At 46.0% G+C, this 26,177-nt stretch overlaps 4 protein-coding genes across 5 annotated transcripts in view; 2 read left to right on the top strand and 2 right to left on the bottom strand.

Annotated features, from left to right (window-relative positions):
* Positions 1 to 104: 104 nt before the first annotated feature.
* Positions 105 to 2,728, bottom strand: pnpo (pyridoxamine 5'-phosphate oxidase). The gene is made up of 7 exons (XM_076999213.1): positions 2,441 to 2,728; positions 1,697 to 1,821; positions 1,443 to 1,542; positions 1,297 to 1,350; positions 1,058 to 1,186; positions 883 to 953; positions 105 to 737 (listed from the first exon to the last, which is right to left on the bottom strand). Exons 1-7 carry the CDS (start codon positions 2,726 to 2,728, stop codon positions 572 to 574), a joined length of 933 nt encoding a protein of 310 aa, XP_076855328.1. The 3' UTR covers positions 105 to 571.
* A 122-nt stretch (positions 2,729 to 2,850) lies between these two features.
* mrpl10 (mitochondrial ribosomal protein L10) lies at positions 2,851 to 5,518 on the top strand. The gene is made up of 5 exons (XM_076999214.1): positions 2,851 to 2,990; positions 3,710 to 3,879; positions 4,409 to 4,573; positions 4,672 to 4,816; positions 5,096 to 5,518. The coding sequence occupies exons 1-5, from the start codon at positions 2,951 to 2,953 to the stop codon at positions 5,347 to 5,349; spliced, it is 774 nt and encodes a 257-aa protein (XP_076855329.1). The 5' UTR covers positions 2,851 to 2,950; the 3' UTR covers positions 5,350 to 5,518.
* A 2,904-nt stretch (positions 5,519 to 8,422) lies between these two features.
* Positions 8,423 to 19,685, top strand: osbpl7 (oxysterol binding protein-like 7). Of its 2 annotated transcripts, none has more exons than XM_076999210.1 (20): positions 8,423 to 8,706; positions 8,857 to 8,910; positions 8,994 to 9,107; positions 9,534 to 9,689; positions 14,100 to 14,232; positions 15,302 to 15,417; positions 15,535 to 15,618; positions 15,963 to 16,035; positions 16,286 to 16,419; positions 16,561 to 16,653; positions 16,848 to 16,992; positions 17,151 to 17,440; positions 17,539 to 17,676; positions 17,758 to 17,821; positions 17,904 to 17,982; positions 18,089 to 18,233; positions 18,411 to 18,561; positions 18,762 to 18,888; positions 19,053 to 19,175; positions 19,270 to 19,685. In XM_076999210.1, exons 1-20 carry the CDS (start codon positions 8,584 to 8,586, stop codon positions 19,376 to 19,378), a joined length of 2,451 nt encoding a protein of 816 aa, XP_076855325.1. In that variant the 5' UTR covers positions 8,423 to 8,583; the 3' UTR covers positions 19,379 to 19,685. The 2 variants fall into 2 exon arrangements, with proteins under 2 accessions (XP_076855325.1, XP_076855324.1); XM_076999209.1 differs by having other exon boundaries at positions 15,885 to 16,035.
* A 1,179-nt stretch (positions 19,686 to 20,864) lies between these two features.
* The window catches only part of tbx21 (T-box transcription factor 21), a 12,021-nt gene continuing 6,708 nt past the window's right edge, over positions 20,865 to 26,177 (bottom strand). Inside the window, exons 2-6 of the mRNA XM_076999212.1 lie at positions 24,845 to 24,999; positions 24,368 to 24,489; positions 23,992 to 24,150; positions 23,518 to 23,579; positions 20,865 to 23,286 (exon numbers count right to left, since the gene is read on the bottom strand). Coding sequence (XP_076855327.1) covers positions 22,494 to 23,286; positions 23,518 to 23,579; positions 23,992 to 24,150; positions 24,368 to 24,489; positions 24,845 to 24,999 — 1,291 coding nt within the window. The 3' untranslated portion in view covers positions 20,865 to 22,493. The remainder of the gene's footprint in view (positions 23,287 to 23,517; positions 23,580 to 23,991; positions 24,151 to 24,367; positions 24,490 to 24,844; positions 25,000 to 26,177) is intronic.

The raw sequence follows: 26,177 nt of genomic DNA, 5'->3' as shown, positions 1-26,177 counted from the left end.
GCGAGATCTTTTCTGTTGCTGAACGCTAAAACTGCAGTGTCATTTGTATAACAGTGCCATCTGCTGGCAAGATATGGCAAAATATCAAATAAACATGAAACGAATTGTATGATTCTGTTTAATTAAACATTTCACTAATACATTTGGCACTACACTGTATTGAAATTCATATCACAGTATTAGAGGTATTTTGATCTCCCAGTTAAGACAGTTAGACACATACAAAAATAAGGGAGCATAAGGAATGAAAAGAAGACGTCTTAAAAGAAAAAAAACTTATTTAATGACATTAAATGGTAACTTATTAAGTGACAGTAATGGACCATACTGTTTTTATATATGTCATGTCTATGGTTCAGCATGGCTGTCATTATCAATGAGAGGGAAACTAGACATTGTACTCAAACATTACAGAATAGACTAGGTAAAAAGGTCAACAATTAGTGACGTGTCAGTGGTCTTAACTAAGAAAATAACAACCTTATATCATCTGTTTCACATCAAAATGACTTATAGGAGAATGATGACCACCAAGGGTATTAATGGTATGGTTTGATGAAACCGGTCCAGGTCATGGTGCTAAGCGGTGGTACAGCCAGCCCCCCTCGGCCCGATGCTGCATGGCTCCGGGCTCAGTCTCTCCCTCCTTGGGCTTCGTGAAGACGATGCGATCATGAAGCCGATTGGTCTGACCCTGCCAGAACTCAATCTGGAACGGCTTGACAATGTAGCCACCCCTACAAAGAGAAGTGCACACTCCCTGTAGCAAGCACCGGGGTAAACGCATTTTCACTCTAATCACTAATTGAGGTGAATCATCCATAAATGTATAGAGCCGTTTACAAAAGTAATCTAAACCTACAAATATTCTTCAACACGTACCAGTAATCTGGCATGGGAACTTCAGAGTCCTTGTATTTCTCCTCCAGAGCTGCATACCGCTGCCTCATATACTGCGTATGGAAAACAAGAGCGGGCCATTGAAATGGGAACTATGAATCGTGGGCCTGAATTAAGAATCGTGGTAAACGGGTCACATCCTGGAGGAGCTGCTCACCTCCCTGTCAGGCATCACGGTGCTCTGTTGACTCACCACCGCTCCGATCTGACTCCCCTTGGGTCTGGAGTGAAAGTACTCACAGGACGTCTCAGGTGGAGTTTTCTCTACAGTGCCCTCAATGCGGATCTGCGGGGGACACATTCGACATTCCCCTTGTAATCGTGCCAGCGTCCCACGGCACAGGGGAGCGGGTCTGAGGATGAAGGGCAAGTGCCGTGGTCTTCATCGGCACTCACCTGCCTGTGCAGTGGCTCCCAGTAGAAGACGAGGCAGGCGTGGGGGTTGCTCTCCTATGGGAATGGTCGATTGTGTGTCTTAGTTTTGAGTCTAGGTCTTTTTTTAAAAAGACAAAATGCAAACAGGAACAATCAAAGAGACTCACCAGCTCGTTACCTTTGCGGCTTTCGTAGTTGGTGAAGAAGACGAAGCCTTCATCGCTGAAGCTCTTCAGAAGCACCACTCGAGCCGACGGTCTCCCGTCCCTTTGTACAACGCAGGATGTGAAAAGCAATGACATGGCAACCCAGTCAACATGTAACTGACTAGCAGCACTGTATGAATCGGCAAGAGCCTAGCGTTTAGCGCTGTCATTGTACAGCAGTGTCAACGATGAAGCGCAAGGCAGAATAATCTCACTTTGATGCCGTAGCAAGGCACATGGCATTGGGCTCCCCGATCTCCAGGCATGCTGTGGCCTGGCCAAACCACTCGCCAAACTGTTTTATTGGATTAAGCGAAGCAAGGCGATCCTCTACAAAACACTACAGATATGAAGCAAAATGTGAACAACAACAACAACAACAACGACAACAGGGAAACGACCAACAACAACAGGGAAACGACCATGCATTACTCTACACCTGACAGTATCTGTTCAAGATCTGGCTCGTTTCTCTTTTACACGTTTGGTATCATTTTTGTTTCTATATAAATGATGTGCCAATAAGACTACACCTCGACAATTTGATTATAATAGGTGGTTGACTAATTTAGGTCAACCATGAACCACGAACCACGCAGTGAATTCATGGGCATGTCCTTCCTTATTCATGTATTGATATTAGTGTTAGTAAAGCTGTCTCCACGACCACACTCTTCAGGATTATCCAAACAGCTCGTTCTTCTCGGCTAAATCTTCTAAGGTCAAACTGGACACATGTTCACTGGACGGTCCTGCTGTGTGTCCTGTAAACTCATCCGTCTGAGCTCAAGCGCTGCGTGCCGAATTAAACGGGTACCGTCCACAGCTAGAGGTCAATTGTGTTACGAAACGTACAGGTAGAAAAGGTGGAATATATAATATAACGTTTGTTATGAAATGCACAGTTATTATAACGCGGAGTATAGTTATTGAATATCTCATCCTCGGCTAACGTTCACCTCGTCTTCGCCCTTGTACTGCTTTCTCATGCTGCTCAGGTCCATGGTTGTGTTGACAGGCGTCGCTTTCGAGCTAGAAGAAGAGAGAAACCTCGTCCGAGGTGCAGGGGGTAGGTAGGGAGGTAGGTGGGGGGTAATTCTCCATGAGACACTCTCCACGACGTGCGCGCTTTTCCTCGCTTTCTCTGCGCGCGTCGCCGCGCCGTAACGCGCTTTGGTGGAAACGGCGTAGAAACAGCGCAGATTTGGGGACATGAGGAAAAACCTGCATTTTTGTGCAGTTTGCATAGCGCGAGTGGAACCCGTTTAAATAGTGAAAAAAATAATTGTTTTTAGTCAACCTGAAAGACTGAATGAACTTATATGAGTTTAACAAAACAAATCGACGCGGGTTGCGCGTTCGTTAAACGCTAAAATGCAGATCTATATATAATCAGCTACAGCAGCAGCAGGGAACCATGTTTTGAAGATCAGGAGCCGCGCAGGAAATAACGTCACATCCGGTTCAAGATGGCCGCGACCTTGTGCGGCAGGATTTTTCCAAATACTGGTACTGTTCCATTTTAATGGCTTCAATAAGTTTCATATATCGGTCACTTCGGTGCCTACTTAATTTTATGACGATTATCAAGTAGGCGCAACAGAACCAAATACGTATAGACATTGTAATTTAACAGTTCTGTTTCTCCTCCGCTGACGAAGCTACATGCGAATCGATTAAACCTACATACTCGATTCGCCTGCCCAATTCAGTACGATGCTGAAGTTGGCGTGTTAGTTTTCTCTTCCACCTTAAATGATACATTTATTTCAAGCAGATAAACTCAAATCATATCTACAAGATTACAGGAGGCAACACAAAATTACCATTTACCCACACACAGACAATGCACAGAGAGTCACAGTTTAAAAAGCTTGAGGACCTCCTATCTTGACCATCAGACTATGGAGCACCTAAACTCTCATACTAGCGAGCAGATTCTGTAAGGAATCGAAGTGACGTGGCACTTAAGGTTGACACTTTCTGGTTCTAAAAATCAGAATTTACATCACATCCCCTGGGTCATGATTCTAGCATCTGATGTACATTGAGTACTATTTTTTAACTATTCAAATCATTCAGAGGATCAACACAGATCACAGCTGACAACCAGCAATAGGAGACTAATTTGGCATGTACTTGTGAAATGTTCAGACTGTATTTTAAAAGTGTGCAGTGCACCCATGGTCTCAGTGTTCTTCTTTGCTGATGTGAACGTCCCCCGACAGGATGGCTGCCTTTAATTCAGAACGTCCGCCATGGCTCCAAAGCGGTGACGCGTCACAGGAGGCCCCTGCACTTCCTCAAGCAGAAGCTGATGGCTGTGACGGAGTTCATTCCCCCCAAGCCTGCCCCTCCTCCAGGCGCCCTGTCTCCACGCGCTAGGAAGACAGAGCAGGTAGGAGCTGTCTCACGGCCAACCAGGCGTGGGTCCTGCTAAATGACTTCCACTGTTCTAGTATATAATGTGTAATAGCTTATTTGAAACACAAACACTTTCTACCATCCATCAACTACTATATTCAACACATCATAGGTAGGAAATATTTTCAGTCATTTTAATATGGTGGTTTGTAAAATTTTAATACACTTTAACGTATTGTTCCTTAATCAATGCTTAAATACACAAAATCTTGGTAGACCTTTGCAGTCTTAACGAACGTTAAATGTTAAATTTGTACATCCTGACTTATTACGCTTGATTTATCAACACTTATCAGAGAGCAAATACTTTTAATAAGGTGCAATGAAGAAACAACTATAGTAATATTTGATTACTATAAGTACTAATGTGCTAATAAGCACTCAATATCAGTTAAAGGACCATAAATACATTAACACACGGGATGTATGCATATTACAGTATTGTTGTCCTAAACTGTGTGCAATATAATTTTAATTAATTGGTTTCTTTTATTTTCCAAAAGGAAAGTGGCCTGGTGACTCTGTTGAAGAGAGATTTGGAAACTGTGTTCAGGGAGAATAAAATGATCGCCGTGGTCCAGAACAACGCCACAAGTGCAGAAGACATGGTCTTGTTGAAACACAGGCTTCGTAGACATGATATCACCATCAAATTTTTCCCTAACCAGGTAGTGACAGGTCTGAACTAACAGCATGCGATCTTCACACTTCTTCTGCGAGCCTTGCATTGTCTGAAAATCCTCACTTATATTGCTCTGCGCCACAGGTTATAAGGTCCTTTCTGCCAGGCAGCCGATATGTTAATATGCAGCCCCTGTTCATTGGACAGACTGTTATGTTTGTCAGCAAAGAGCCAAAAGTGAAGGGAATGTTACAAGTGTTGAGGAGTAGCCCACAGATGGTACTCTTGGGTGAGTTTGCTATTCTTATTAACCAATCACACAACTATCTTCTGAATGGTCTCTGACATGCGCATTAGCGTTAACCTCTTTAAACAACTTGCATTGACCAAAGTACTGTATAGAAAAAGCATAAGATCAAGACAAGAACACAAACAGGAGAACAAGAAGCTCTTGTTGCACTAGAATGCATAAGAATGATGGCAACAGAAAACCGATCATCACAGATAAAATGTTGAGCATTCACTCATTGTTGAATTACTCAGTGCTCCTTCTAATTTGTCTATCCAGGAGCGTGTATCGAGAACACCCTGCTGTCGCGAGAGGCCATCACTAACTACTCCAGACTGCCGTCTATGACCACGGTGCGCGGTGAGCTCGTCGGGGGCTTGACCTTGATGACCTCACAGACCGTGTCGCTGCTGCGTCAGCACCCTGCGTACCTCTCGGCCCTCCTCCAGCAGTATATCAAACAGCAGTCGGCTGGTACCCCAGAACCTGCTGGACACGGGACAGCCAGTAAGACCGAGGAGGCCGCTGCCTGATCCGACGTTGCTCTATGATGGACATGAATAGGCCCTCTCGGGGGCCGAAGGAGTTTCAGATCCTTCATCCTGAACACCAGTACTTTGTTGGACTTTTGTGCTTTCGTGGATGTCCTGTTTTGTGATTGAACAGTGGAACGCTTGATCATTAAAGTGTTGTTGTAATTGTGAGCGTTATTCTTTATTGACCAGACAAAAGTGAACATTTGAGACACATCGGCATTCAATGTAGAAATAACTTCTCAAATGGTCAATGAAGTTTTACAATCTTTGTTTAGCATATTAATTGTTTAATACTAACATGGGGTGAGTAAAATCAATGTGCAGATTGTTCAGAAGACATCAGGGATCGTTAGGGATGCTCTTTGCATTTTTTAGTGATAAAATTCACAATCCAAACTGCTATTGTCTCTGAAACATTGAATGTACTGTATCATTTCAATATTGGCATTGAATTTACGTTGCGCTCAGAATTAACCTGAACGTTACAATTACTCTTACGCTGAATAATGGTTTGAAATGAATTAAATGTAAATCAGGACAGGTCTTGTTTTTTTATCATTGTTAAATGGTCAAGTTGTCAAATCACATTGAACTGGAAAGAGATGGAGAGGAAGAACAGGGTTCTTTCAGGTCATTTGTTGGAGTGCATATCTGTCCCATCAGAACCTTCTTCCTGTTCCTCTAATTCCTATAGCTCCTTAGTCCCTAATGCGGATAATGATTTGGCCCCAGTGTGGAGATGACTCCCGCTGGGTCTGGGGGATGTTCATTCTAGCGAGTAGCAGAGGACATTTAAGGAGGTTCTCCCAGTAAAAGTATCCTTGTTTGAGGATACAGAGAAAGGACTTACAAATGCTGGACCACAGTGATGACTGGAAATAAAACTATGAAACATGTCGAAGCAATGTGGGAGTCTCAGGTAAGGTGCAAGGACACATAATCTAAAGCCTCTTGGGTACAGGGTATGCTTCCTCAAAGTTGCACTTAATATGAGCTTTGGCTATTAGAAATAGTTTATGGAGATGTCAACATGAGAATGCTGATGTATGATTTAGTTATCAAACATATCGAAAGTATCATAAATGCATTTACCATTAGTCCGGTTAAATTATGCAAAAATTGAAAATAGTCAGATTTTGTGCCATGAAATTGTTTTTAACACTTCAATTTAACAGTATCTCATTTTATAATAAATATAACGTATACAGATAAGAGTAGCATTTGAAAAAAAATTTTTTGTATTACTCAGAGGTAGATGCCAGCCAGCTAACTGTAACAGTATTGATGTCCATAAAAAATAGTTAAAAGTCGATAACTCAAATCCTAAATTCTCACCTTTTAAAATCATTTTATTCTTACATTTGTCTGAGAATGATTATTAGTGTATCTATCAACAATGTTTTATTGACTTTTTAGCTGAAGCATAAGTTAGGTTGGTTTATCTTGTTATAAACTAGGCTAAACTAATTGGTGGATACAGGAACCTCAGCTAAACAGCATGGGAATATGGACAGATTTTCCCAAGTATTTGTGTTGGCACTAGAATGCATTAGCATGTGGCATCCATTAAAATATATATCCTATTCCCACATGTCCATGTGTGAGATCAATGCTGTCAATTCATCAAGCATTGCATAACCCAAACATGCTGTGTGAAGGGAGATGAAGAAATTAATTCACAAACCTTAGACACACTGTCAATTTCTTTCTTTTTGTAAAAGTTTTTTGCAGGTAGATACCGTTTCCTTGGCCTGTGATCTCTGTAGTGAAGGTAGTGTAGGGATATTCATGCAATGAGGTGCTAAAAATACAGTTGCTCAAAGCCAATTACCATGACGACATTAATCCTCTCACCTAGAGACCTATGCTGATGCTAGATTACCATCATCCTGCTAAAAATACTGCAGCTCCTCTATTTAAATGATTAAATGAATTTTTCTGTAGTAAATTGTATATGTCAAAGTTACTATTGTGTCAGTTGTCATTTAATACCTTTTCAGATGTTTCTAAAGACCATTATCTGATCTGATGAGTGCATGCAACAAATCTGTTCATGTCACCAGTAGTTAATTTCTCAAACTTTAACTATCTGTCTGTTAGTGTCTCCATTAGTCAGGTAGATATTTTCTTTATGGACATGTATGAGCATGTGAATATTCTAAAGAGAAGTGGCTATACTTGTTTGGTTTAAACCACACCCATTCGTGTATATTGTTACTGTTGCCATCACAATACTGTCTGACATTTTGTATCGTTGGACACTAAGCCCTATTGCCCTAACACTGAAACATAACGTGTCTCTTTGGCAGGTGTACCTGAGGGGAGAAGCCAGTATGACCCAGACGAGAGTGGTTCTGACCAGCACACACTCATTCTAGAAGCTTCTGTGTTCTATGAGAGAATGTTCATAGGTAACTGAATAGCACAGCTGTTTCCTCTGTAGTCCTGACTGCATGTACACTCACTGTGACTCTTCATGTCACCGTACATCACTGTACACCTGCAAAGAAAAGCTTCAGTCATAAAAGTGCATGGTGAAAAAATACATGGGCATGAGATAAGTAATATATGTTGACAGAAGTCTCATGCGGATCCTTCATAAATTTTTAAATGGGGCAAAACATAAATCTTCCTGCACAAGATGTTTTTAAATATTAACTGATGTAATATTCATGCTTTTTAGATCTATGGTATCTGACACTGAGCATCTAGCAGGGCATATATTTCCTGAAAGTTCAGAAGTGTACATGTTCAGTATGGAGCCCTTCTCATCGTTGAACCGGAGGCAGTCACAGATGAGTGGGCAGGACGGGACACCTGGATGGCGTAACCCCGCCCACTCCAGGAACAGCAGCGTTTCATCCTCCCGCCACTCACGACAGGTGTGCCTTCCTAACGTTGCCATCTGGAATTCCATTTGATTTCTAATTGGTTCTTAGCTAATGGCAGATTTGTCATGGGGTTCAGGAAACCTGTTGGTCAAGCTCAGGCTTTCTTGGTTAAGAAACCTACAGCTAAACAGGTCCAAACAACTCCCACATAGTTGCTTTCAGTGCCATTTGTATTCACCTGTTACATTTAGCAGAGCTGCTAATTGAGCTCTGTTGTCAAAATTGCGCTTCGATATTCAGATATAAGTACCTTTTAATATTCTTTCTTCTCGTGCCATATAGAGTTGTGACTGCTTCTCCCCTGTGGTCTAACCTTCAGAACATTAAGGACTGGGAGATAATGGATGATTTACAGATGGACGCAGGTCCCAGTAAGAAGCCAAATCAGCATACAAGCTCTCCGGGTGTCTGTGAAGGATATCTGATGAAGAGGAGAAAATGGCCCCTCAAAGGCTGGCACAAGGTGAATACATAAATTCTTAAATTGTCATATTTTTTTATGATTTTAAATCCCAGCTTGTTGTCAACATACTTGTGTTAATCTGTTTTGTGTGGCTTGAGAAATCGCACTGCGATTCTAACTGATGCTTCTTTAACTGCTCTTCTCAAACAGAGATACTTCGTTTTGGACAAAGGGATACTCCGATATTCAAAAAACCAATATGACGTAAGTGGAACTATTTTTGGTCAACACAATTCTTTTCAACTTATCGATCAAGTTGATCGTCTAGCTCTCCCTCCGTCCTACAGAATTTGAAAGGAAAACTCCACGGCTCTTTGGATGTCAGTCTCGCTGTGATGTCCGTAAACAGAAAAGCTAGACGTATAGACTTAGATACTGGACACATTCTCTATCATATCATGGTAAGCGTTTTTATTTCATAAAATCTCACTGGCGGTTCTAGACCATCTGGACTGGGAGGGCCAGACCAGGACCCAGATGCGGTCTTTGCATAGAGGCATTGCTAGGCAACTGCCTTGGGCCCCTCCCACTGCAGCCCACTGTATGGGCCCCCTGACTAGCTAAATTATTTCTCGCATATTAATGTTGATGGGCCCCCTAGCTAAATTCGCCTTGAGCCCCCAAATTGCTAAGTCCGCCACTGCCAGGACCAGTATGTCTGTCACAGGGTTCGGGAGGGGATGCCAATCGCTACATTGCCAATACTGCTGCCACTTTAACACCATTCACAAATGCGTATTCAAATGCATTTAGGCAATTTGGAGTGAAATGCACTTGATCTGTCCTGTTTCTTTCATTTTGCTTTTTTTCTCTTGATTCTTGTCAAGGCAAAGAGTCATGACCTCTTCTACATGTGGGTGACCAAACTCAGTCTCCATCGCATGTATAAGAGGAACGAGGTGGCCCTTCTTCACAACGGCATCCTGCAAGCCCTTTCACGGGACACAAATACAACGCAAAGAAAGAATTCTATGCAAGAAGTGGTGAGTCACTACGATAATTATGAGCTCTCTTGTCCCTCTTGACTACAGGCAGTTGAACATTCTATATTGTCTGACCAGGTCAACTGTAAAGACTCATTTGTAGCCGGTGGGGTGCCTGTTCAGTTTTGTATTGGTATTATGGGAAATTTACACCGATTGAATGTCCTAGTGCCCATGACCCCATAGGGTCCAAGACCCCGTCCTGTGCTTTAATGTCTTAAGCTTGACATGTTTTTCACTCACTTTTATGGCGAGTGCATATTGTCTGTGTTTGGGTCTGTAGTTGATGGTTCTCATTGGTCTCCTTAAAGCTAAAGTAGATTTTATAGTCTCCTGGTTTGCCATACATTCCTTATCTCCTGCCACAGTACTAACACTGGCCATTTTTACTCTTAAGTCCTCCTCTCTTTCCTCTGTCACTGAACTTTGGTCATGATGGCATTCTGTCTCTTCACATGCGTACAGTAGTCTGTAGAGTCCAGACAGGTTCCTTCTGTCCTGAGCTTCTGTAGACTACAGCTTGGCCTATTGAGGACTTTTATGAAAAACAAACTGGCCTCTGTTTACTGATTAGCATACACTCACTGATCAGGTGCATAAATGCAGAGCAACTTTAAATGCTGCATGCTCACTTTACATATCAGTCTTCAGGCCCCTGCGGCAGCACTGTCATGTAACGTAATGATTTTCTTTAATTCATCAAAGGTAACGTTAGTGATATCTGTCAACATTTCTCTTCAGCAACATCAGCCTCCCCCTACACTCACTTTACACTCACTTTACACTCCTCCTACACTGTCTTTACACTCCCTCTACACTCAACTTACACTCCCCCTACACTCCCACTACACTCCCCCTACACTCCCTCTACACTCCACTTACACTCCCCCTACACTCCCTTTACACTCCTCCTACACTCCCCCTACACTCCCTCTACACTCCACTTACACTCCCCCTACACTCCCACTACACTCTCCCTACACTCCCACTACACTCTCCTTACACTCCCCCTACACTCCCCCTACATTTCCACTACACTTTCTCTACACTCCAATTACACTCCCCCTACACTCCCACTACACTTTCCTTACACTCCCACTACACTCCCCCTACACTCCTCCTACACTCCCCCTACACTCCCTCTACATTCCACTTACATTCCCCCTACACTCCCACTACACTCTCCTTACACTCCCACTACACTCCCCCTACACTCCCTTTTCACTCCCTCTACACTCCCCTTACACTCCCCCTACACTCCCACTACACTCTCTCTACACTCCCACTACACTCCCCTTACAATCCCCCTACACTCCCCCTACACTCCCAATATACTCCCACTACACTCTCCTTACACTCCCACTACACTCCCCCTACACTCCCTTTTCACTCCCACTACATTCCCCTTACACTCCCCCTACACTCCCACTACACTCTCTCTACACTCCCCCTACACTCCCTCTACACTCCACTTACACTTCCCCTATACTCCCACTACACTCTCCGTACACTCCCACTACACTCCCCTTACACTCCCCCTACACTCCCACTACACTCTCCCTACACTCCCACTACACTCCCCTTACACTCCCTTTTCACTCCCACTACACTCCCCTTACACTCCCCATACACTCCCACTACACTCTCCCTACACTCCCACTACACTCTCCTTACACTCCCCCTACACTCCCCCTACATTTCCACTACACTTTCTCTACACTCCAATTACACTCCCCCTACACTCCCACTACACTTTCCTTACACTCCCACTACACTCCCCCTACACTCCTCCTACACTCCCCCTGCACTCCCTCTACACTCCACTTACATTCCCCCTACACTCCCACTACACTCTCCTTACACTCCCACTACACTCCCCCTACACTCCCTTTTCACTCCCTCTACACTCCCCTTACACTCCCCCTACACTCCCACTACACTCTCTCTACACTCCCCCTACACTCCCTCTACACTCCACTTACACTCCCCCTATACTCCCACTACACTCTCTGTACACTCCCACTACACTCCCCTTACAATCCCCCTACACTCCCTCTACATTTCCACTACACTCTCTCTACACTCCAATTACACTCCCCCTACACTCGCTCTACACTCTCCTTACACTCCCACTACACTTCCCCTACACTCCCCCTACACTCCCTCTACATTCCACTTACACTCCCACTACACTCTCCTTACACTCCCACTACACTCCCCCTACACTCCCTTTTCACTCCCTCTACACTCCCCTTACACTCCCCCTACACTCCCCCTACACTCCCTCTACACTCCACTTACACTTCCCCTATACTCCCACTACACTCTCCGTACACTCCCACTACACTCCCCTTACAATCCCCCTACACTCCCTCTACATTTCCACTACACTCTATCTACTCCAATTACACTCCCCCTACACTCCCTCTACACTCTCCTTACACTCCCCCTACACTCCTCCTACACTCCCTCTACACTCCCTCTACACTCCACTTACACTCACCCTACACCCCCACTACACTCTCCCTACACTCCCACTACACTCCCCTCACACTCCTTTTTCACTCCCTCTTCACTCCCACTACACTCCCTCTATAATCCCCCTACACCAGGGGTGGCCAACCCGCGGCTCGTGAGCCGCATGCGGCTCTTTGCCTGGTTTCATGCGGCTCACCTGCACAAACGGGGTGACACACTGCTACAATTTCGTGGTGCGCGGTTAGTTTACAAGCCTAGCGAGCCGCTAATACTTTTAAAACCGTAGTGGAAAACACACATTTGACTGTCTTCACAGCTAATAATTTACACTCGCCCCCCCCCCCCCCCCCCCCCCCCCCCCCCCCCCCTCAACAGATTACACTTGCCCATGTACGATGTGGCTCTTTGCCGTAACGCAGTAAGAAAAGTGGCTCTTGGTCTATGACGGGTTGGCCACCCCTGCCCTACACTCTACCTACACTCCCCCATACTCCCACTACACTCCCCCTACACTCCCCCTACACTCCCTCTACACTCTCCTTACACTCCTCCTACACTCCCTCTATAATCCCTCTACACTCTACCTACACTCCCTCTACACTCTCCCTACACCCCCCTACACTCCCACTACACTCTCCCTACACTCCCCCTACACTCCCACTACACTCCCCCTACACTCCCTCTACACTCTCCCTACACTCCCCCTACACTCCCCCTACACTCCCACTACACTTTCCCTACACTCCCACTACACTCCCCTACACTCCCCTTACACTCCCCCTACACTCCCCCTACACTCCCACTACACTTTCCCTACACTCCCCCTACACTCCCCCTACACTTCCACTACACTCCCTCTACACTCCACTTACACTCTCCCTACACTCCCACTACACTCTCCCTACACTCCCACTACACTCCCTCTACACTCCCCCTAGACTCCCCCTACACTACCCCTACACTCCAACTACACACTCTCTACACTCCCTCTACACTCCCTTTACGCTCCCTTTACACTTCCCCTACACTCCACCTACACTCCCTCTACACTCCCCTTCACTCCCACTACACTCCCCTTGCACTCCCCCTACATTCCCTCTATAATCCCCCTACACTCTACCTACACTCCCCCTATACTCCCCCTACACTCCCCCTACACTCCCTCTACACTCTCCCTACACTCCCCCTACACTCCCACTACACTCCCCCTACACTTTCCCTACACTCCCCCTACACTCCCACTACACTCCCCCTACACACCCTCTGCACTCTCCCTACACTCTCCCTACACTCCCCCTACACTCCCTCTATAATCCCCCTACACTCTACCTACACTCCCCCTATACTCCCCCTACACTCCCCCTACACTTCCTCTACACTTTCCCTACACTCCCCCTACACTCCCTCTACAATCCCTCTACACTCTACCTACACTCCCTCTACACTCTCCCTACACCCCCCTACACTCCCACTACACTCCCCCTACACACCCTCTGCACTCTCCCTACACTCTCCCTACACTCCCCCTACACTCCCCCTATACTCCCACTACAATCCCCCTACACTCCCTCTACACTCCACCTACACTCCCACTACACTCCCACTACACTCTCCCTACACTCCCACTACACTCCCACTACACTCCCCCTACACTCCCTCTACACTCCATCTACACTCCCCCTACACTCCATCTACACTCCCCCTACACTCCCACTACACTCCCCCAGGACAAACTCTCCTGATTCCTTCAGGCCTGCCCAGAATTCAGACTGATCACTGTTGGGAGCAGATACTTCTGTTGGGGGCTTCCAAATGATTATTACTGACATGATGATGATGATGATGATGATGATGATGATGATGATGATGATGATGATGTTGATGATGTTGATGATGATGAGTCCATGTAAACTTTGACTTTCACAATACCAGAGTGTGTCTGGCTCTTCCCTGGATGATGTGGCAGCTGCATCAGCAGAGCTGACATCTCCCCGTCCTGCCCCGTCTGTGGACACAGTGTCTGCCTGGCTGCAGCAGGCCCAAGACCCAGACCACTGCACTCAAGGTGCTCAACACTTATTCATTCATTTTGAGTCAAGTCAATATTTGTTGTTAGCAGCATGTCCAGACTTTTGGATGTATGGATATATATATATATGCATATATGTACTGAAGTACAGTACTTTACAGTGCACATTACACACTCCATACCTTAGTTAGAGGTAAAGCAGTGTTATTAACAATATCACTGTTGAGTTAGGACGGCATGCCACACAACAGTCATGTGATTAATTTCTCCATGGCATCTTATATACTGTAACCTCTAAATGTAGGTTACACCTATAATATGGCATCTTAATGTGGCTTAATGTAACCTCTAAATGTAGGTTACACCTATAATATGTCATGTTATTAATTTCTCCATGGCATCTTATATACTGTAACCTCTAAATGTAGGTTACACCTATAATATGTGGTGTACTGCATGGCATCTTATATACTGTAACCTCTAAATGTAGGTTACACCTATAATATGTGGTGTACTGCATGGCATCTTATATACTGTAACCTCTAAATGTAGGTTACACCTATAATATGTGGTGTACTGCATGCTGACTCATATACTGTGCACTCAGCAGCCAGTTTTAGACATAGCACCACTGTCACTTGACAAGGTTTATATCTAATATGGGCATTTTCAAGTATACAGCTACAGACTGTAGCCGAATGTTGCGGGTCAGTTTCTGTGGCCAGGAACTGACCACTGCAGTTGGGCTAGGGGGTTGGCTAACAGATGTACCTCAACACGTGTGTTACTCACAGGACAGGTGTTTCTGCTAAAGCAGCTGGTCACCACATGGTGTTGTGAAAAAATAATTGCGCAGAAAAAATCTTTTGAAAGCTTAATTTTTATTCTGTGGCGTACTTCACCACTACATTTAGCAGAATTGTTTTTTTTAATGTGAGCTGAAGCAAAAAAAACTTTGTTCAGGCCAATGCTCAGCTGATATATAATAATATAATACATAATAAGATAATAATGCAATAATAGACCATATACACAGAAGAAAGGTGTCACAAGATTAAAAATAAGAGGTTCCAAAGCAATGTTAAAGCACCCCCTTGCTGTCCAGAGCTGAATCGCTGTCAGACTGACCTGAGTGACCTGAAGCTACTAGTCCAGAAGTTGCATTCCTTGGACTCGGACCAGGACACCAAAGAACGGCTTCAGCGGGTCATCAGTATGCAGGTAGGGGGGCGCTGTCTTCCTAAGATCCCCAGGGGTCTTGGACTTTGCCTGGTTGGTTCTTTAATGGCATCGTACTATACCGTTGCCCTCTCATCAGACTCTATGTTTAACCCGTAGAATCTTTCACTTGAAAAGCCCAAGAAGAAATATGGCAAGGTATGGGGCCACAATCGCACAATTTGTCGGGACAGTCTTGGGATGGTGAGTGTGCTCATATGCTTTTGGTTTGCTTTTTGGATTAGATTTGATCAGGAAGGATTTGTACTCTATCCAGATTTGACTTTTGCTTTCCACCCCATACTGTCAGTACCCTGCACTGAGCCTGAACGAATAGATTAATCAATCAGTCAATCAATCAACACCACTGGCTTGCATCAGGGTTTATAGAGAAGTAGCTCAGCTCTAGTTCCTGAGGAGAGAAAACATGCCCTTTACCTCATTGCTCTGAGCTCTCTTTTCTTCTCCAGTTTACACTCGGCCATTTGAGAGCTTCGTCCCATCTGGGCAACTCCGTGCCCTCTATTCCTGACTCTGTCTCCTCACAGCTAGCTCCACCAGCATCCAGCTCTCCTGAGGGCCAGAAGCTCTTCCATGAAATCTGCACCATGTCCCAAAGATGTGAGGAACTATATGAACTATATCTACCCACATCCAACGTGATAAAAAGTCAGGGGGCGGCAGGCACTGCCATCTGACTACTGAATTCTAATACGTGTACATGATTTCGATTTTAAATTTGCCCCACTGGTTATCATTGCAGATTTGATGAAGCTGTCTTATTCAAATTACATGTTCCCCAAGAACCAGTAGATGAGTGTATGTAATCCTTAAAGGAAAAGGTAATATGTTTGTCCTCTCTCCAACACAGTGCACATCTCTCTGAGTTCAGTGCACAAGGCCTTGTCTCACGAACACCATCGGCTGCAGGAGGGCTGGACCAGTGGTGAACTTCTCCAGAACACTTCTGTTCAGATAAACAACCTCTGTACCACCCTCAACGAGGTGAGAGCGCCCGACAGTGATGATTCCCCCCCACAGTAGCCCAGGCTTCTCTTGACATGACCCATGCTGGCCTGGTCCTTACAATGCGCCATTTGTAGCAATGCGGCTTAATTATGCGGAAGTATATGTGTGTATGTTCAGTTGGATATGCGGTCCCGGCAAACACGAATCCACTCACGGTCAGAGTGCTCTGACTCGTCTGAGGAATCCTTCCACACTGTGACACTGCGAAAGGTGTGTCCACCTCCTCCCTAAAGTTCTCAACCACTCCTGTCCCTTCCTGCTCTTTACACCTCCCCCCCAACCACAAGAAACTCTCTTCACAGGTGGCTGGCTTTCCCTTTCTCTCTCCCGGTCCTTCTGCGTATGGCAGGTTCTGTTTCATTGCTCCTGCCTTGACTCTGTGTGTCACTGTGCATGTTCTGCAGTCTTTGCGCAGCTCCTCGGCCCGTACGCCCTCGGTGGCCGATTCGACGGCCGAGTACTTTGATGCGTGCGACAATTGCGCGGAGGCATCTGACGAGTCGGGCTTGAGCGACGCCTCCAGCGTCTCGGAGCCAGACGAGGATCATGGTTAGTAGCCACGCTGATATTTCTTAAATCACTGTGAAAGATTATCTTGTCACAGGCCCAAGATAATATCATGCTGTCTTGTCACGGAATTGTTTTTCATGGAATGATGCTTTTAATTTGAAAAATGTGAAATCTCTTCCCCCGGCTTGACCGAACAGCTATGGCAACCCTGAAATACCGAGCCAGTCTGTCCAAGGCGTCTGTGCGGTCTGTGAGGGTGCAGCGTAGCACGCACCATCGCACCGACCTGCCCGCCACCTGCCCTGATAACAGCCACGTGGGCCTCATCTCCATCCTCTACAACAACATTGGAAAAGACCTGTCCCACGTCTCCATGCCTGTAGCCCTGAACGAGCCCGTCAACCTGCTCCAGAGGCTCTGCGAGGAGCTCGAGTACTCAGAGCTACTGGATACGGCCAACCGCACCGAAGACCCCTACCAAAGAATGGTAAGGATCACTCGGCCTCGCTGAGATGACGAATGCAGAGCGTGGTGGTGGGTTCACGATGTGCGGTTTATCTTGGGACGTTTCTTGGGTGAGTTTAGGTATACATCGCAGCCTTCGCCATCTCTGGCTACGCTACAGCTCAATACCGTAATCGCTACAAGCCCTTCAATCCAGTCCTGGGAGAGACGTTTGAGTGTATAAGGGAAGACAGAGGTTTCCGCTACATCAGCGAACAGGTAAGCGGCTGCTCCAGGTGATCTCATATGTGAGAAATAAGCCACCACGGTCTCTCTCACCGGCTGCCGTCCTGTCCTTAGGTCAGTCATCATCCACCCGTCTCCGCCTGCCACGCCGTCTCCCATGACTTCTGCTTTTGGCAGGGTAGGTCCCACAACAGACGAAACTACCATCTAAAATATCCGATTGTCCCTTTGTACCAGTTTATGCTTTATTCTGTGCCCAGACCAGAGATGGAGGAACAGATTCTGGGGTAAGTCTCTGGAGATAAGACCAACTGGGATGGTGAACGTTACTCTACCCAGGTGAGAGGCCAGCACCCGTTAATGTGACGTTTAATATGAACTAATGGTATTTTAATGGTCAGTTGTGAATAAGCTGGATGAAGAGTGGTCTTTGGCACACCCTCAGGTACGGAGATCACTACGAGTGGAACAAGGTGGTGACGTGCATCCACAATGTGCTGAGTCAGCAACGCCACTTGGAGCACTATGGAGAAGTCAACATCCACAACCTGAAGACCTCCGTCTGCTCCTGTAAGATCACGTTTGTCAAGGTGAGAGTAGTTATGTGAATTCTGGGGATGTGACAGCCCCTTTGATTCTTTTTTTGTACCAAGATTCTTTTTGTGTACCAAGTTTACATATGAAGAATCCTTTTCTCTCTCTCTCTTTCTCTCTCTCTCTCTCTCTCTCTCCCTCTCTCTCTCTCTGTGCCTTCTTTCTTCTCTCAGTCTCGCTATTGGGGCTCAGATGCAAATAAAAACGAGGTTCAAGGTCAAGTGCTTGACCAGAGTGGCAACATTGTGCACCGATTTGGTGGATTTTGGCATGAGGGGATTTTCTGTGATACGCTACCCAACCCACAGTGTGTTTGGAAACCACGTAAGTGCTGTGTGGCCTGTGTACATTTCATTATTATTATATTAAAGGGTACGTTAATATTGAAGGGTACTATTGGATTCTAGGCACTGGGATGCAGTTAGTTATCTCTTATGAAGTGCTATAGCCTCAATGACCATTCCAATGATACTGGAACCTGCATTCATCACTGAGTCCGTTTATACATGTGTGCTGTCTTGCAGACCCTCAACCAAAGGATTATATCCTCTACTATGGCTTCTCCACCTTTGCTATGGAAATGAATGAGCTGACCCCTGACCTTATACCTCTGCTGCCTCTCACAGACACGCGTCTGCGTCCGGACCAGAGGTGAGCTCGTCAATCTATAGGCACTCACCTGGCTGTCTGAAGTCAGAGCCATGGCGCTGACAAACAAATTGGTTCCCTGCGTTGGGTGCTTTTAGCTTCTTGACACACTCACCAGTAGAGGGCAGCGTTGTTCATGCTGCTCACACCTGAACATACTGTGACAGGCTGTTGGAGGAGGGGAAGGTGGAGGAAGCAGACAAAAAGAAAGACGAGGTAGAACAAAAACAGAGAGATCGAAGGAAACTTCTGACCAAGAAAGGAGAGGAACACATCCCTCGCTTCTTCAGGTGAGAGAAACGCTCGTAAATCAAGTCGCCAAAGTTGATTGCATGACATAAAAAATAATGGATTCACGTGTTCTGTTTGTTTTTGCTTTTGCAGGAAATCTGTTGATGGAGCTGGTAGAGAAGTGTGGCTGTCAAACGGAAGTTACTGGGATCTCAGAGAAAATCCTGGATTCAGCAAAGTGAAAACCTTGGAACTGTGGTGAAGCTTAAAAAATTGAGACTGTAGTTATTGAGTCTTTGTAAACATGACATGGACATGAAGCAAATTGCGGAGCATCAATGACCTGCCCAGAATCCACCGAGCATGGATAATGTTTCCCTTGCTGGACAGAATACGTGAACATGACCAGACTGATTGTGGAGGTTAACGCATGTCTGTATTTACCTTCTCCCTCCAAACGCTTGTGCACCTGTAACACTGAAAGACCCATTAGTGCTTACAGTATGTGTGTGCTTGTCAATGCATCATTTTGTGAATACATATCATTATATTAAAGTAATTTATAAACATTTATGGCTATTATAAATAAAACATATTGATGGCAGTGCAAAAATATCCAGGTACAACAACAACAAGGATACAAGGCATACAGTGAGAACTGTGACATATTTAAGCTTTTATTACATTAAGAAAAACTCAAATACAATAATTCAGTCTGTACATATATTTTCTTCTGCATTTTTCTGATCTGCAGCCAGTGAGCTCCAGTGAGCTTCTGTCAGATGTTGAAGGACTTTCATCCTCATCTTCACTCAGCACAGAGTAACTGAGTAAAAGTGGTTTCCTTACTTTCAGTTCAACAGAAAAGACTGCAGAAATCCCAAAACTGAGATGATTCCAGTGGAACACAATATAAATATACTCTATAAACCATCTGATACTGTAATGGCACGTCTGACTGTGAGAGGCTGAAGTTGATTTCAGAATCTTGGGGACGATACTGCAGGGGAAAAGGTCCTCACACATTATGACTCAATCAGGAATTAAATGACCTTTAGGGGTCACCTAAACGTCCACTAGAGGTCACCTAAGTGTCCACTAGAGGTCGCCTGTAGCCTAGAATGTCGTTATTGTTCACTCCTCTGCCAGTATGCTCAACATGCAGCAGTGCATCACAGGATTAAATGTATATTCAAGATTTAAAAAAAGAATGTTAATGGCATGTTTTTAAAATTAATATTGATACATTTTAGAATTGCACTTGAAATTCACCACTAATTGTTTGTTTTTTAACACGTAAATCCCAAGTATCTAATTGGGAAAACAACAAACAAGGCATGTTCCTAAAAATAATTGTGAATTGTCCTTTCTGTTTATCAACATGGAGCTCATTTTCATATTCACTGGCACACAATCAGCCTGAGTGTAATATCTCACTGTAGCTTTACGAGGCAACAGCGCTCTCAATGTCCTCTTGATTGTATTCCTCGTTTTTGGTTGTGCACAGAAATGAGTATAAACTGCTTCCATGTTAATGTCACCAGTTCAGCCACTGTTTAGAAGGTCTGTGAACACACTTCGGTTTTCTACCAGCCCAAAAAAAAACAAAAAACCCCCAGACAAAACAAAAAAAGAAAACTAAATCTGATCTGCAGCTTCATAAAAAGACATTTTAAGCATTTCTGTTTTTTATATAGGACACATACTTGGCAAGAGCAGTCTTTATATGAGACGACTGCAAATTTTAATTCTTTCTGTGTGTGTGTGTGTGTGTGTGTGTGTGTGTGTGTGTGTGTGTGTGGGTGTTTGTATGAGAATGTGTGTGTGTGTGTGTGTGGTGTGTGTGTGTGTGTGTGGGTGTTTGTATGAGAATGTGTGTGTGTGTGTGTGTGTATGTGTGTGTGTGTGTGTGTGTGTGTGTGTGTGTGTGTGTGTGTGTGTGTGTGTGTGTGTGTGTGTGTGTGTGTGTGTGCATACAGTAAAGCATTATCTGTGGCTTCCTGTGTTAATCACATCAAGTGAATATATCAATGAACTAAAACCCATGAAAGATAAACAGTGTGTCTTATCTTTTGTGTGCTGTGTTTTTCTCTGTAGTTGGTGAGGTAGCATTCTCAGGACTTTCTCCAGCCATTTGGGCTCATGGCCTACTGCCCACTGAGCTTACACAGGTCATTCACACCTTGAGAAACAGACCCTGAGGGGCCGAGGTTAAGGGCTCACTTGTCCTCTGGTCATGGACGTTTAAGTGTTAGGACCATCTATGTGCGGCACTGTCCAGTCACCTTGATGTCCCTGTCAGGTGTCTGCTTTTCTACGCTGTCTGTCTTGCATGTTATCTTTCAACAAATGCTGTGAGAATCCCGAAACGTGTTGATTTTGTTTTAAGAATACTCGTTTGAGAATAATCAGAATGACATTGATGAATTTCTAAATACTATTATATGTATCACAATATATATTGTATATGGGATTGTTTGTCTTGTTGGCACAATGAAGTGAAATTCAAATGTTCAGCAATGCTTTCAAAACTACAGAGTCACTCAGGGGTAAATGAAATAAATATGCCTGAGCATTGAACCTCTGCCTCTTTCTTCACACTCTTTCTCTCTTTCACTTATCTGTCTCTCCTTAATGGTGACCCCCAGTCATTTCTCATGTGGTTTTCTGAGTGGTTGCGGAGGGAATTTGTGCTTTCTGATCGCGATCGTTTCTGGCTTGATTTAAAAACGTTTGTCACCTGCTGTAGATCCAGAGGTTTTGAACAAACCTTTTAAAACGATACCGTAATTCAAAAGATGTTTTGTTCCCAATACAAACAAATCCTCTTTCATTTATGAAGTTATGTTTTACAAATGTATTTACAGCAGTAGTACAGGTTTACGGAGGTATGTAAACAACTGTGTTTGAAGCGTGGTGTAGGAGAACGGATGGAGCATGGAGTGAAGGAAAGACTCAAACCATAAACATGCCGACGGTGTAACTATATGTTGTGTTTGAAGGAGCTACTTGTGTTTGTGTGCATATGTATGTGTGTGAGTTGAGGAAAATGTGGACAGAGTGTGAGCAGGTGCACAGACATTAAATCTGGACCTCTCACCGTGTCTGACAGCAACCTTCAGAACATCTCCAGCTGATCTTGCCTGGAAGGAGCAGACCAGAACCAGGGGCTGCAGCACACAGGGGTCGGAGAGCCAGTCCCACCAGTCCCACCAGTGCCACCAGTGCCGTAATGGAGGGTCCTGTCTAAGCACTATTTGTCCCCTGCTGTCCTCTCTCCACACTCCTACAGAACTCAGTCCCAGACACGTGCCTCAGCGTTGTGGACGGAGAGCCGTGCTGACCCGGGCCGCGGGCACGCGGGAGGCCCATGGCTGTCAGTGGGCGTAGAAGCCGTAGTAGCCCGCGTCGCTGCTGCTGTCCTTCTCGAGAGCCTCGCTGCTGCGGTTGGGCGGAGAGTTCTCCGTGCTGGAGGCGTAGGGCGACACGCGCCTCTTCTTGCTCTCGCCGCTCTCAAACAGGCCCGAGTCGGTGGAGTCCACCGATTTGACCGAGGGCGCCTCCACCCACGTCTCCTCCGTCGCCTCCTTCGTCTTGTCCTGGAGGAGGGGCAGCCGCAGGGGCTCCAGGAGGGACGGGGGGTGCAGGTGAGGGTTCGCCCCCGCGGGGGAGGAGGCCACGGCCGGCGAGGACATGGGGCGGAACCAGCCGAGGCCGGCCGGCGCTTTCCCGGGGTGGGGGTGCCCGAGGTACTGCGGCGAGGGCCTGCTCGGGCTCCAGGTGGCCGGACTGGCGCTGGATACGGGGCCGGTGGCGAAGGGCCCGTCGGGGTAATAGCTCAGCGGGTGGTGTGGCGACGTCTGCAGGGGGAAGGGCTTGTACAGGTTGTTGGCGGGGTAGTCGCCCTCGAAAGAGTTAAAATCCAGGCGGTTGGAGGGCACCCCCTGCTGGCCGGGTAGGTACCAGCGGCCGTGTGGGCCGGCGGCTGGCTCCTTGGGGCCCTGCTGGGCCATGCTGGCAGGCTCACGGGCGTAGAAGCGGCTGTGTTGGAGTGGACCCATGTACTGCTCGGGCAGGTAAGGCTGGTGAGGGTAGCAGCCGCCTGACATTAGCGGCTGGCCCTCCGTCGGGGACGGTGTGAGCCGGTCTGCGTCGGGCGGAGCGTAGAGTCTGCATGGCAACATTAGGGGTCAAATGTCAAATTCACATGACAAAACCCCTGCAGATATCTTGTGAGGCTAAGGGGCACTGTGTGAACTCTGTTAAATGACTTTGAACACTGCATAATTACAATGCATAATAATAATTGTACAATTTACGTGTAGTATGGCTTAGTCTTAAAAAGAGAGAGCTCTAATATATTTGTTCAAATATTATCATAAATGTCTAAGGGGTACTTACGTGTCATAATTGTCTCTGAAACCTTTTGCGAAAGGGTTATGGTCAATTTTCAGCTGAGTGATCTGTGCAAGAAAGGGCATAGGGTGAGGATGCCACCAGGGGTCAGGGTGTCACCAGGGGTCAGGGTGTCACCAGGGGTCAGGGTGTCATCAGGGATCAGGGTGTCACCAGAGGTCAGAGTGTCACCAGGACAGGAGACAGAGGTTCCACTGTAAGTAGGAACTAACTGACCTAAATCTCACCTAAACTCCTATACGACTCCATTACAACCATCGCATACACACGGGGTTCTGACACAACTTAAGTAATTCACCTCAATGCAGTCACCTAATCTGTCTTCACCTGCCCTGTGCTGAAGAACCTCACATTAGGTCTCATCTGTGGTCAAGTCATGGGTGTGATCTGATTAAAAGAGAGACTGAAACCAGCAGGCTGTGGAGAGCTATGCGGGCGGAGGGGGATGGGGTGACTCACGTCTGCATTTTGGTAGGCCGTGACGGCAATGAACTGAGTCTCGGGGAAGGTGAAGGTCTGTGCTTTAGAGCTGAGGAAGGGGTCTTCCGTTCCATCCTCCTTCACCTCAACTATATGCAGGCGGGGCTGGTACTTATGGAGAGACTGTAGCACTATCATCTGGGAGGAAAATGGTGGAGTAGGCGGTGAGGTGGAGGTTACGTGCCACGACAGTTGACATATCAAGACATAAAGCTGGAAATCCACACGTTTAATTTTCTCACTTAAATAAACCCCCAACAACTTTCTTTTCCCCGCGTGTAAAGAGAAGCGCTCGGTCGCCGGCCAGTCTGAGGCGTGACGCTGGCGAACGCCTCGCGAGCGAGGACGTCGGTACCTGTGCCACGTTGTTGGAGCTGCCCTTGTTGTTGGTGAGTTTCAACTTGCCAAACGAGACCTCCTGCCTCATCCAGTGGTTTCCAGTGTTGGGGGAGTCAGGATGCATATACGTCCTGTTTCCTGTGCCAAAGAATCAGAAAGTTTTACCTTGTGCGCTAGCAAATGCATCAGCCTCTAATATCCTCTACCGTCAAATATTTACACTTCTTAATAGCTTCCTTAGTGGGTTTTTTTTTTTCAATAGTTCAAAGGCCACCGATGATATCATGGCATAGAATGGAAACTTGGCTTTGAGCAGTTGGTGCAGTTTCCTACGCAGTGCAGAGTCAAGCAGCCACAGTTGCCAAGGTTCCTGCAGCCAGCCACAGTCTGACTGTGGTGTGACACAAGATATATTCTTCTCATGGGCCCACAACAGACACTGCGCCGAGAAGTGTGGACACGGTGTAGACGAGGGCGGGTGCGCCGGTGGTACCTGGCATGTTGCCTTCCGCTTTTCCGCACTGCACCCACTTGCCGCCCTGGTACCGCCAGTGGTGCTGGTCAGCCAGAACCACGTCCACGTACACGTTGTAGTGAGCCGAGGCCTCCAGGGCCGAGATGTTGAAGCTCAAGAAGGGGAACATCCGTCTGGTCGGAGAAGCGACAGAGGGGAGAGACGTCAGGTGGACGTTTCTGACGAAAGCCGCTCTCCACACCACACGCCACCACGACGACACGGTGAAGCCACGGCGCCGTTTTTATTTTCGGCACGTATTCGTAATAAAAAATCTTTTGCCTGCCCGAGTGACGGTGTCAGTATGAAAGTGGAATGTGGGAATGTTCAGCTGCCCTGCCGACAATGAATAACGGTGCGTAATTAATACCGATGTTTTGTTATATCAGCATTTCAGCACATCGAAAGCGTGAAAATGTTAAAACGTGTGTGTGTGTGTGTGGGCATGTGTGTTTGTGTGAGCATGTGTGTGAGTGCGTGTGCATGGCATATGCATGCATTTGTGCATACATGTGTGTGTGTGTGTGTGTGTGTGTGTGTGTGTGTGTGTGTGTGTGTGGTCTGTGGTGCTTCTGAAACCCTCTGAGATAGGTGGGTGGAAGAGCAGAGCAGGTATAGGAGATTTTGTTTTGGACAGTAGAAGCCGCTAAAAGCTGAAGTCTTACATGCGTAGCTGACTGATTATGTGAGATGTTACCAGGAGGACAGAACTCACAGGTCACTGTCTCCAGGCACCCATGGGACGCGGCAAAAGGTTCACAGAGTATCAAAAGTAGAAAAACGAAAACACACATAACACAACACAACCTTTGCAAGGTTTCCAGCCTAAGTACACACATATTTACCACTGTTGTATTTTACAAGTGTTTCTCTAACCTGAACTGCATAACATAAACACCTCGTGAATGCATTTACATTTGAAACTTTCACATTCGTGGTGTCATGCGTTTACAAAGGCCGCATGTGATAAATGCCATGGCTACTGGCATAACAATAAAGCTATGGTGACATCTGGCACATCGTCGTACGTGCGTCCCACCGGAGGCTGGGGAACGTTTTCTCTCACGCTGTAGGAACGTGGCCGGCCGAGCATTGCGACTGCTCATTCATGAAGCGGCATAAACTCACACTCCACCGCTCACACGCATATTCACACTTCATTGCTATCTTCCTGTTGGTCGTGAGATTCAAAGTATTCTGGCTCACGTCTGTATTTTGATCTGCAAAGTTCTACGAGGCCGTATCCTGAGAAACATTAGCTAAAAGGATTTTGGTTTTGAATATGAATTCGCTTCTCTTTACCTCCTGCCCT

The sequence above is a fragment of the Brachyhypopomus gauderio genome, chromosome 3, assembly GCF_052324685.1.
Source record: "Brachyhypopomus gauderio isolate BG-103 chromosome 3, BGAUD_0.2, whole genome shotgun sequence".
NCBI classification, from domain to species: domain Eukaryota; kingdom Metazoa; phylum Chordata; class Actinopteri; order Gymnotiformes; family Hypopomidae; genus Brachyhypopomus; species Brachyhypopomus gauderio.
Note: the sequence above shows the minus strand (reverse complement) of the source record. Positions and strands in the feature narration are given on the sequence as shown.